The sequence below is a fragment of the Gorilla gorilla genome, chromosome 8 (assembly GCF_029281585.2).
Source record: "Gorilla gorilla gorilla isolate KB3781 chromosome 8, NHGRI_mGorGor1-v2.1_pri, whole genome shotgun sequence".
Lineage (NCBI taxonomy): Eukaryota > Metazoa > Chordata > Mammalia > Primates > Hominidae > Gorilla > Gorilla gorilla.
The window spans coordinates 36,120,868-36,133,585 of NC_073232.2; the positions used below are offsets into that span (position 1 = coordinate 36,120,868).

A 12,718-nucleotide genomic window follows, 5' to 3' on the forward strand; every position below is an offset into this window, starting at 1 on the left:
TTCCCAAAGTGCTAGGATTACAGATGTGAGCCACCACGCCTGGATAAGAACATTAGACTTCTCTTACCATTTTTTATATCTAAGTGGAATAGTATAGTATTATGTGTCAGTGTTGAATTATTTTAAAATATTATGCACTGAAACATGCTAATAATCTGGGTCAGTTTCTATCTTGACCTAGGCTTAAACATATTAGCTAACATGAGGGGCCCAAAATTAATATTGATTCCATACCATCTCCTTATTTATTTATTTAGTTTTTGAGATAGAGTTTTGCTCTGTCGCCCTGGTCGGAGTGCAGTAGCGCGATCTCGGCTCACTGCAAACTCCGCCTCCTGTGTTCAAGTGATTCTCCTGCCTCAGCCTCCCGAGTACCTGAGATTACAGGCGCCCACCACCAAGACCAGCTACTTTTTGTATTTTTAGTAGAGACAGTGTTTCACCATGTTGGCCAGGCTGGTCTCGAACTCCTGACCTCAAGTGATCCATCTGCCTCAGCCTCCCAAGGTGCTGGCATTACAGGTGTGAGCCACCGTGCCCAGCCACTGTCTCCTTTTTTAACATTTGGTTTACAAAAAATTATTTTGTTGTCATATACATAACATTCATTTTTCGTCAATGGGAGGTAAAGGTTTTAAATACATTTATATACTTTTCTTTGCATACATAGATATTAATATGATGGATATCCTTACAACACCATCAATGGCAAAACCTAGACAAGATTATTCAAGAACCCCAGGACAAGTGTTATCACTCATCAGCTCGTTGGGATTTGTAAGTACTTGAGAAGAAAATTAACATGACATACCCCTTCATGATCACCACTTAAAATTTAAAATCACCTTTAAAAAAAAAGATCAAAATAGATTTAAATATCAAGCATTTGGATTTACTTTAACAGTTTGTCTACTTAGGTGGTATAAGTCTATGTACTTAGGTGGTGTTTTGGGGAAGGTAAACCTGTTGTTTTTATTTTTCTCTTTTTAATAGAACACACCAATTGCAGAAAAAAATCAAGACCCTGCAAACATCCTTTCAGCCTGTCTGTCTGAAACATCACAGCTTTCTCAAGGACTCGTATGCCCTATGTCTGTAGATCAAAAGGACACTACGCCTTATTCTAGCAAATTACTAAAATCATGTGAGTATAAAAGAAAAGGTAGGCCAGGCGCAGAGGCTTACGCCTGTAATACTACCACATTGGGAGGCTGAGGCAGGATTTCTTTCTTTTTGAGACGGAGTCTTACTCTGTCATCCAGGCTGGAGTGCAGTGGCGCGATCTCGGCGGCTCACTGCAACCCAGGAGTTCAAGACCAGCCTGGGCAACAAAGTGAGACTTCATCTCTACAAAAATTAGCTGGGCATGTTGGTGCACACTTGTGGTCCCAGCTACATTGGAGACTGAGGCAGGAGGATCGCTTGAGCCCAGGAGGTTGAGGCTGCAGTGAGCCTTAATAGCGCCATTGCACTCCAGCCTTGGTGACAGAGTGAGACCCTTCCTCAAAAAAACAAAAAATGCCCCAAAATTCAAAACATTTTGAGTACCAACATGACACCCAGCAGTTTGGGCAGCCAAGGCGGGTGGATCCCTTAAGGTCAGGAGTTCGAGACCAGCCTGGCCAACATGGTAAAAACCTGTCTTTACTAAAAATACAAAAATTAGATGGTCGTGGTGGTGGGCACCTGTAATCCCAGCTACTCAGGAGGCTGAGGCAGGAGAATTGCTTGAACACAGGAGGCGGAGGCTGCAGTGAGCTGAGATCATACCACTGTACTCCAGCCTGGGTGACAGTGAGACTGTCTCAAAACAAACAAGCAATTTACCATTATTTATTTGCTTTATCCAGTAGTATTTTTAAAAAATCCCTTGTAAGTGTGTATAATTGACATTTGTAAGTGCATAAACCTCAGTGTTAATAAATACAAGTTGAATTAAATACAAGTGTTAAATACAAGTTGAATTGAGTAAATGTAGTCATATTCTAACCTTATAGCACGTCTGGATATACCACATCAATAATGTTCCTTTGTCAGGAATGGGTTCAAATGGGATGATAGATATTCCAAATTGATTTGCTCTTAGTTATACATTAATTTGGTGGTTCATACCTGTAAGTACAGCACTTTGGGAGGCTGAGGCGAGAGGATCACTTGAACCCAGGAGTTTGAGACCAGCCTGGGCAATATAGTGAGACCCCCATCTCTAGAAAAAATTAAAAGCATTAGCCAGATTTGGTGGTCCTCACCACTCAGGAGGCTGAGACGAGAGTATCGCTTGAGCCCAGGAGGTCAAGGCTGCAGTGAGAGTAATCATACCACTGCACTCTAGCCTAGATGACAGAGGGAGATCCTGCCATGAATTAGTCAATCAATCGACCATTCCCTTGTTCTTATTCTTTACTGAATGAACATTAAGGGGATTTTGTTCGGTTCTAACTTTCATAGCAGTACTTGTATCTAAACATAGTGGGATATGTTTAGATATATTAATAGTATATGTATCTAAACATAATGGGAAGCATGCCAGCTGTTCTTGTGGACTAGATAGTGTTTACAAAGAAATAGTTCTGATATGTAATTCTTAATACTTTGCTTAATTATATGTAAAGATTCAGGTTCAGTAAGGAACTAAGAAAGCTGTAACATAGAATTCAATATTGTCTCTTCTCTATAGGTCTTGAAACAGTTGCCTCCAACCCAGGAATGCCTGTGAAGTGTCTAACTTCTAATTTACTCCAGTCTAGGAAAAGGCTGGCCACATCCAGTGCCAGTAGTCAATCCCACACCTTCGTATCCAGTGTGGAATCAGAATGCCACAGCAGTCCCAAATGGGAAAAAGATTGCCAGGTTTGAGGGACATTTATCTTAATGAAAATCAATTATGTATGTCAAATGAATGTTAGAAATATTATACCTTTTCATATAAATTCCATAAAGAAATGAAATTGTTACATGAATGGCAGTCATAGTATTAATCAGAAATTCATTTTCCTGCACATTCTGTCAAAGTCTTTTGAAATATTTCATTTCTCATTCAATTGTGACATTGTTCTTACTTGATTATATAATGAGATTCGTGCAGTAAATTGATAATAAATGCTTGGCTTCTGTGTATCTAGGTGGACCTCACTTGTTTTTGGAAGTCCTTCCCATGATACAGACATTGGCTTGTTGGTTTTGTTTTATTTTGTTTTTAACCTATGTCATTTAAAAACTCATATTACCTCCTTCTATACTGTTTCCTGTCAGTTTCTTGTTTAATGGAATGGTAACTCTTCTGGATCAGAAATAACTTTTAGACCAGAAAGGTAATGTGGGTGTGCCCTTAAAGTGTCTATTCTGAGGATATTGCTTGCCAAATGAATGGATTTACTTAAAGTCACTTTACTTAACTTACGTATTGTTTTTGCCTTTTTAAACAGTTATTAGAGCTAAGAGATATTAAAGGTGGTAGGAACTAAAATTTAAAATCATAATAAGGTTTCCTTCATAGAATGCTGATAAAATAATGATAGATTAGGATAACACTAATATCCAAAGAATAAACCTTTTATTTGCTAAAATAATTTTGATTCTATTTGCTGCTTATTCTCAGCAATAGAATTTTTTTATTATTGGATATTTGTATTTTATAAGCAAGATCAAATTAACGTTTACCTAAGGCAGAGTTTCTTAATCTTTTTTCCTTCTGTCTTTATAAAGTAAAGGTAGTATATGCTGCAAGATAAACAGATTTCCATTCCCAGTACTATTACTGCACTCCTTTCCTATTGAAGAAAACATATTGTTTACTATTTCAAATTATACACAGCTTTACTATCCTCCCACTTCTGCATCCCTGAGGGATGCACCGATGGGATTATAGTGGTGCTTCTCAAGTTATGATCAGAGGAATGATAAGGCACCCTCTGAAAAACCTTACACTGATCCCCACATGCATCATTTTCTGTGCTTACAGATCAGTGAGATATAATTCAAGAATATCCTTTTTTAGGCCAGGCGCGGTGGCTCACGCCTGTAATCCCAGCACTTTGAGAGGCTGAAGTGGGTAGATCACCTGAGGTCAGGAGTTTGAGACCAGCCTGGCCAACATGGCAAAACCCCATCTCTACTAAAAATACAAAAATTAACTGGGCGTGGTGGCGGGTGCCTGTAATCCCAGCTACTCAGGAGGCTGAGGCAGGAGAATTGCTTGAACCCGGGAGGCAGAGGTTGCAGTGAGCAGACATCATGCCTCCAGACTGGGCAACGAGCAAAACTCCATCTTCAAAAAAAAAGTATCCTTTTTGCTTGAGACTAAATGCTCATTATTATTACTAAGTTAATGATAGTTAATAAAGTTTACTATTCATTTACACATCAAAAATAAGCACTATTAGAGTTTACTGAAGACTCACTCTACTTGACTAATCTTGTAAAAATCTTGATCACCAAGCACCAATTTGCAATATTATATACAAAGCTGAGTACCCACAAATACCCACAGATAGTTGGAATTCAGAAAAAAACATATCATTATTAATGCATTATCAGTTCATCTTGTTGACAGTGGATTTTAATTTCTGCTCTTTGGGGTTTGTAATTATTAATTACCATTAATGTCACTTCATCCTTATCAGCTTGGTTTTTTAATACTTATATGAAGTGATATATATTTACACTGACAATATTTTAGGTCTATAATTTTTCATTGACTAAATTTCAAGCCCTGTGCATTTTGCAGTTCAAAACAGAATCATCCAGGCCAGGTGTGGTAGCTTACACCTGTAATCCCAGCACTTTGGGAGGCCTAGGCAGGTGGATCACCTGAGGTCAGGAGTTTGAGACTAGCCTGGCCAACATAGTGAAACCCCATCTCCACTTAAAAAAAAATATGCAAAAATTAGCCAGGTGTGGTGGTGTGCCCCTGTAATCCCAGCTACTTGGGAGGCTGAGGTGGGAGGATTGCTTGAACCCAGGAGGCGGAGGCTGCGGTGAGCTGAGATCGCACCACTGCACTTCAGCCTGGACGACAGCAAGACCCCGTTTCAAAAAAAAAAAAAAAAAACAGAATCATCCATATACCTATTGCAAAATAGATATGTACGTAATGCAGCCTTACCCCCAAATGTGCCTGAATATGTTGCCTGTTAATTTGTCCTGTTTAAGTAACCTGTGATATACGATCAAAATAAGTATTATAGAATAATTTATTTAAATTTTAGACCGTTTCATTCAGAATAATGTATATAAGCTTATAATTGCTTACATTGCTTTTTAATTCTCTGTTGTTTATTTTTTCCATTTGAAAGTGGCAACAGGTAGCATAATAGTTTATGGGGTCATTTATCCTACCTTAACGGACCATAGTTAAAAGGTCAAAGAATCTCAGCTTTATATAACTAAAACAAATATTTTTTTCCCTCTTAGGAAAGTGATGAAGCATTGGGCCCAACAATGATGAGTTGGAATGCAGTTGAAAAGTTATGCGCAAAATCTGCAAATGCCATTGAGACGAAAGGTTTCAATAAAAAGGATCTGGAGTTAGCTCTTTCTCCCATTCATAACAGCAGTGCCCTTCCCACCACTGGACGCTCTTGTGTAAACCTTGCTAAACAATGCTTCTCTGGGGAAGTTTCTTGGGAAGCAGTAGAACTGGACGTAAATAATATAAATGTGGACACTGACACAAGTCAGTTAGGTTTCCGTCAGTCAAATCAGTGGGCTGTGGATTCTGGTGGGATATCTGAAGAGCACCTTGGGAAAAGAAGTTTAAAAAGAAATTTTGAGTTGGTTGACTCCAGTCCTTGTAAAAAAATTATACAGAATAAAAAAACTTGTGTAGAGTATAAGCATAACGAAATGACAGATTGTTATACAAATCAAAATACAGGCTTAACAGTTGAAGTGCAGGACCTTAAGCTATCAGTGCACAAAAGTCAACAAAATGACTGTGCTAATAAGGAGAACATTGTCAATTCTTTTACTGATAAACAACAAACACCAGAAAAATTACCTATACCAATGATAGCAAAAAACCTTATGTGTGAACTCGATGAAGACTGTGAAAAGAATAGTAAGAGGGACTACTTAAGTTCTAGTTTTCTATGTTCTGATGATGATAGAGCTTCTAAAAATATTTCTATGAACTCTGATTCATCTTTTCCTGGAATTTCTATAATGGAAAGTCCATTAGTAAGTCAGCCCTTAGATTCAGATAGAAGCATCAAAGAATCCTCTTTTGAAGAATCAAATATTGAAGATCCGCTTATTGTAACACCAGATTGCCAAGAAAAGACCTCACCAAAAGGTGTCGAGAACCCTGCTGTACAAGAGAGTAACCAAAAAATGTTAGGTCCTCCTTTGGAGGTGCTGAAAACGTTAGCCTCTAAAAGAAATGCTGTTGCTTTTCGAAGTTTTAACAGTCATATTAATGCATCCAATAACTCAGAACCATCCAGAATGAACATGACTTCTTTAGATGCAATGGATATTTCGTGTGCCTACAGTGGTTCATATCCCATGGCTATAACCCCTACTCAAAAAAGAAGATCCTGTATGCCACATCAGGTATATTTATAACTTTCTAACACTGTTTTTTGGATTTTAGAAAAACTATGAAGACAGACATTTGCCTCTAAGCTAGACTATGCGGTATTAATCATATAGTTTTGTTCTTCTTGTTGAGAATCTGTGGGCTGTTGGAAGTTTTCACCCAAAAAAGTAAAGCTGGTAGAAATCATGTTTATTATTTTTAGCTGTAATGCCTCCTTCCATTTGTGTCGTTTTATGTACTTTTCTAAGAAAATACAATCACGTATTTTCACTTGATCCCCACAGTACTATGAGTTACAAAATTAATTTTCACTTGATCCCCACAGTACTATGAGTTACAAAATTATTATTATTATTATTATTGAGACAGTCTCGTTCTTTTGCCCAGGCTGGAGTGCAGTAGTGTGATCTTGGCTCATTGCACACTTCACCCCCAGGTTCAAGCAATTCTCCTGCCTCAGCCTCCCAAGTAGCTGGGATTATAGGGGCCCACCACCACACCTGGCTAATTTTTGTATTTTTAGTAGAGTCAGAGTTTCACCATGTTGCCCAGGCTGATCTCAAACTCGTGACCTCAAGCAATCCGCCCACCTCGGCCTCTCAAAGTGCTAGGATTACAGGTGTGAGCCACCTCACCTGGCCAGAGATAATTTAAGTCTGCTCTACGTTACTGCCTTCCAAGGACATATTTAGATGATCTTTTCTTAAGAGAATAAAAGTTGAAAAATATGTTTCTTTCTTTCTTTTTTTTTTTTTTTTGAGACAAAGTCTCGCTCTGTCACCAGGCTGGAGTGCAGTGGCGCGATCTTGGCTCACTGCAACCTCCGCCTCCCGGGTTCAAGCAATTCTCCTGCCTCAGCCTCCTGAGTAGCTAGGACTACAGGCATGTGCCACCATGCCCAGCTAATTTTTGTGTTTTTAGTAGAGATGGGGTTTCACCACGTTGGCCAGGATGGTCTCGATCTCTTGACCTTGTGATCTGCCTGCCTTGGCCTCCCAGAGTGCTGTGATTACAGGCATGAGCCACCATGCCCAGTGAAAAAAATATATTTCAAAGCTTATTCTGTATATTCTAAACCTTTACCAACCCAAAGTTTTACTTTTTTTCTTCCTTTGGGAAAACATCATAACATAAAATGTGTAACCCCTGAATTTATGTTTCGAAACTTGAGTTTTCTACCCAAGACTTACTATTAAATGACTTAGAAGTCCCTTAACCTCAGACCTGCAATTTTTCCAAATGTCTGTAAGGGATAATGGCACCTGTCCTGCTGGTCTTACAAAGTTGTTGTGAATGCCAGGCGTGGTGGCTCACTCCATCTTTGGGAGGCCAAGGTGGGAGGATCACCTGAGGTCAGGAGATCGAGACCAGCCTGACCAACATGGAGAAACCCCGTCTCTACTAAAAATACAAAATTAGCCAGGCATGGTGGCGTATGCCTGTAATCCCAGCTACTTGGGAGGCTGAGGCAGGAAAATTCCTTGAACCTGGGAGGCGGAGGTTGTGGTGAGCCGAGATCGCACCATTGCACTCCAGCCTAGGCAACAAGAGCGAAACTCCATCTCAAAAAAAAAAAACTTGTTGTGAAATAACAAATTATCCTAAAAATTTTTAAATGCTATTTAGTACAATAGGTTATATGTAGTTCTGTCTTACGTGTTGTCTTAATCATTTGTTAGCCATAGCCTTCCTCAGTGGCTCTTCTTAAGCTTGTATTAGTCCATGCTATCAGTCTTCTTGCAGATTTTTTCACTGAACATTTTTCTTGCAGATTTTTTTTATTGTTTCTTATCTAGATCTTATTGGAATAACCAATGTTGTCTAAGCTTTTGAACTTCACCAGATAAAAGGACTTTTTCATAATTATAACTAATTATGCATTCATTTTCAAAACTTATCAAAAATTTGACTACATCCTATACGCCTAGTAGCCTATGAGCTAGTTATTTGGCTTGTGTGTTTCACCATTTTCTATTCAGTGTAAAAGGAATTAAGATATTTGTTATCTCTTAAACCCTTTTTGAATTAGCAGACCCCAAATCAGATCAAGTCGGGAACTCCATACCGAACTCCGAAGAGTGTGAGAAGAGGGGCGGCCCCCGTTGATGATGGGCGAATTCTAGGAACCCCAGACTACCTTGCACCCGAGCTGTTACTAGGCAGGGCCCATGGTAAGGCATGCATGTCTTGAGTTTTTGAAGTGTTATCTATCACTACATTATCTTTCAAGGTTAAATTTTAAAAAATTTCTTCAGTACTTACATTACCTAAAGTAAAAGAAAATGAACTCATCTAGTATATATATGGCATTTGTCATAGGAATATAAACTAGCAGTGGCCATGGCTGTCCCACTCTCTGAATGTAAAAGACCAGATGCTGGAGTACATGTAGTCATTTGTCCTTTGCCTTCTGGTTCAGTCTCAATGTTCCAGAGAAGCCCCACCTGCCACCCTTGATATTATCTTATCTCTTTTTTTATTTATTTTTATTTTTATTTTTTGAGACAGAGTTTCTCTTTTGTCACCCAGGCTGGAGTGCAATGGTGCAGTCTCAGCTCACTGCAATCTCTGCGTCCCAGGTTCAAGTGATTCTCCGGCCTCAGCCTCCTGAGTAGCTGGGATTACAGGCATCCACCATCATGCCCGCCTAATTTTTGTATTTTTAGTAGAGACAGTTTTGCCATGTTGGCCAGACTGGTCTTTAACTCCTGACCTCAGGTGATCCTCCCACCTTGGCCTCCCAAAGTGCTGGGATTACAGGCGTGAGCCACCGTACCCGGCCTATCTTACCTCTCAATGTTTCTTCAGGTTGGGTGGAGTTTGGGCTCTGGACCACAATGTTGGATCTAAATTTCTGTTCAGTCTTCAGAAGCCTATTCCTGTTTAGAACTTATTCTCAGTTATATCCTTACCAGAAGAGTCAAGCCAGAAATGAACCATCATCCTTCAAAACAGAGCATAAGTATAGAAAGATAGGGCTGGTTACAGTGGCTCATGCCTGTAATCCTAGCACTTCGGGAGGCCAAGGCAGGTGGATCACTTGAGGCCAGGAGTTCGAGACCAAGCTGGCCAACATGGTGAAACCTCATCTCTACTAAAAACACAAAAATTAGCTGGGCATGGTGGTGCATGCCTGTAATTCCAGCTATTCGGGAGGCTGGGGCATGAGAATTGCTTGAACCTGGGAGGCCGAGGTTGCAGTGAGCCAAGATCGTGCCACTACACTCGAGCCTGGGCAACAGAGCAAGACTCTGTCTAAAAAAAAAAAAAAGAATAAAAAGATGACATTTTCACCTATCTTCTTTTCTTCCCTTTCTCTCTGAAAATTGTTCCCTTCCTGCATTCTGAAAATGAACTGTATTCATTTTCCTAGGGATGCGTAGCACAAACTGGGTGTCTCAAACCAATAAAAATTCATTGTTTCCCAGTTCTGGAAGCTAGAGGTCTAAAATCAGGTGTCCACAGGGCTATACTACCCCTGAAACCTGTAGGGAAATCCTTCTTTGCCTCTTCCTGGCTTCTGGTGGCTTGCTGGCAATCCTCAGTGTTCCTTGACTTGAAGATGCCTCATTCCAGTTCTCCCTCTTTCTGTGATGGTGTTCTCCCTATGTCTCTATCATCACAGGGCTGGCTTCTGAGAAGGACACCAGTCATTAGGAGCCCAACTTACTCCAGTATGACCTCATCTTAACCTAATTAATCATACTTGCAAAAACCCATTTCCAAATAAGGTCACGTTCTTAGGTATGGGTTAGGACTTAAACATAGCTTTTTTGGGAGGGACACAGTTCAACCCATAACATCAACCTCTTCTACATGTTGATGTTACTTACTTCCCTTTTCTTTGAGCTCTTTTCATGATCATCTGTTTCATCCTCCCCACCCCACTTCTCACACCCTTTCTTCTGTTTCTATTTCCTTGCCAGCTTTTATCCTCAGCCTGAAAATAAGTTTCCACCCTTGTCTCCCCAACATTGCCTAACTTCTCAAAGGTTTCCTCTTTCTTTGATTATTTTGCTCTGGCAACTTATCATCTATTTAACTGAAAATTCTTTTATTATTTATTTATTTATTTAGAGATGGAGTTTTGCTCTTGTTGCCCAGGCTGGAGTGCAATGGCACGATCTCAGCTCACTGCAACCTCCGTCTCCTGGGTTCAAGTTATTCTCCTGCCTCAGCTTCCCGAGTAGCTGGGATTACAGGCATGCGCCACCATGCCCGGCTAATTTTGTATTTTTAGTAGAGATAGGGTTTCTCCATGTTGGTCAGGCTGGTCTCGAACTCCCGACCTCAGGTGATCTGCCTGCCTTGGCCTTCTGAAGTGCTGGGATTACAGGCGTGAGCCATGGTGCCCGGCCTAACTGAAACTTCTTAATGGGCACCAGTGATTTCCTTATTGTCAAATCCAATTGTCTCTTCTCATTCCCCTGACCTCTGTTGCTGCTCTTCGGTTCCTTCCTTACCTCTTCTAAATATAGTTCTTGGAGATTCTGCCTTTACCCTTTTTGCCCTACACATGCTCCCTGTTCATCTCATCACTCCCATGACGTCAGTTGTCACCTCCATGTTGATGATTCCCAAATCTCTGTCTCTAATCCTGACTTTCTCTAGGCAGCAGACAGACAGCCAATCTGGCAATTCAGTATTCTACTGATCTTTCAAATGTTGGGTGTCAAAACTGGACTTGTGGGGCCTGGTGCTGTGGCACATGGCTGTAATCCCAGCACTTTGGGAGGCCAAGGTGGGTAGACCACTTGAGGTCAGGAGTTCAAGACCAGCCTGGCCAACATGGTAAAACCCCATCTCTACTAAAAATACAAAAATTAGCCGGGCGTGGTGGTGTGCATCTGTAATCCCAGCTACTCAGGAGGCTGAGACAGGAGAATTGCTTGAACCCGGGAGGCGGAGGTTGCAGTGAGCCAAGATTGTGCCACTGCACTGCAGCCTGGGTGATAGAGCAAGACTCCATCTCAAAAAAAAAAAAAAAAGAAAACACTGGGCTTGTTATCCAGCTAGCTCTTCCTCTGTTCCCTACCTCAGTTTCATCACCTTCATGGTGACACAATCTTTGTTCCTACATTCAAGCATTTAAATCCAGCCAATTAGATCTCTGCAGCATTTCACCTCTCATTTTCTTCTCTGCCACTGTTCTCTTTAAGAACTCATCTTTCTCTTTTATTATTTTAGTGCCCTTCTATCTGATCTCTTCAACTTCATCTTATTATCAATAATCATTGCCACCAGATTTTTCTTCCAAAACCATCACATGGCTTATTCTATTTCCCTTCTCAGAAAACTACTGTGGCTCCCTCTTAGCTGCTAAGTAAAATCCAAACTGATCACGACATTTGAGGTTATAGCTCTCATACCAGCCTTGTCTCTCAAAGAGTCTCTTTATATGCCTTATGTTCCCATTCCATTTCTTCAATACATTTAATTTTCAGGTCTTCCCTATTTTGCTTGTGTATTAAACCTTATTTGAGCAAAGCCAGTTTCCTAGTATCTTCCAGTCAAATTCCTTCTCATTTCATCACTTCAAATGTTACCTCTTCCATAAAGCATCCCTTGATCAACTACTGGGAATTATTCACTTCTACGTTACCTTATTAGAAACTGTTTAAAATTTATGCCATTCTTCCTGTGTTGTAACTAATTGTTAAATTATCTCCACTACAAAAGCTTAAGAAAACTTCTTGAGGAGACTGTGAGTTTTCTTTCTTTTTTCTTTTTTTTTTTTGAGACAGTCTCAGTCTGTTGCCCAGACTGGAGTGCAGTGGCGCAGTCTTGGCTCACTGCAACTCCCGCCTCCTGGGTTCAAGCAATTGTTTGCCTCACCCTCCCAATTAGCTGGGTTTACAGGCACCTGCCCCCATGCTCGGCTAATTTTTGTATTTTTAGTAGAGACGGGGTTTCACCATCATGGCCTGGCTGGTCTTGAACTCCTGACCTTGTGATCCACCCAAAGTGCTCAGCCTCCCAAAGTGCTGGGATTACACGTATGAGCCACCACACCCAGCCAAGAGTGTGAGTTTTCTGCCTTCTGCATAGCACTCCTGAATTCCTTGGAAGCACTCAGTAACTGATATTAATAATCTCTACAGTATTGGAAATAGACACATTTAATGTTCCTCTTTCTCGCTTAGCCAAAGCAAATAAATTCCTGTGAGCACTGATTTTTAT

The 12,718-nt window shown here is 40.4% G+C and overlaps 2 protein-coding genes across 4 annotated transcripts in view; one reads left to right on the forward strand and one right to left on the reverse strand.

Moving 5' to 3' along the window:
• The window catches only part of MASTL (microtubule associated serine/threonine kinase like), a 32,167-nt gene that overhangs the window by 9,939 nt on the left and 9,510 nt on the right, over positions 1-12,718 (forward strand). Inside the window, exons 5-9 of one of the 2 annotated variants that reach the window (XM_019034707.4) lie at positions 671-777; positions 994-1,144; positions 2,678-2,850; positions 5,413-6,552; positions 8,571-8,709. In XM_019034707.4, coding sequence (XP_018890252.2) covers positions 671-777; positions 994-1,144; positions 2,678-2,850; positions 5,413-6,552; positions 8,571-8,709 — 1,710 coding nt within the window. Of the gene's footprint in view, positions 1-670; positions 778-993; positions 1,145-2,677; positions 2,851-5,412; positions 6,553-8,567; positions 8,710-12,718 lie in introns of both variants that reach the window. The other variant, XM_004049200.4, reaches the window with a different exon arrangement.
• The window catches only part of ACBD5 (acyl-CoA binding domain containing 5), an 84,493-nt gene that overhangs the window by 6,859 nt on the left and 64,916 nt on the right, over positions 1-12,718 (reverse strand). The gene's annotated exons all lie outside the window — the stretch shown is intronic.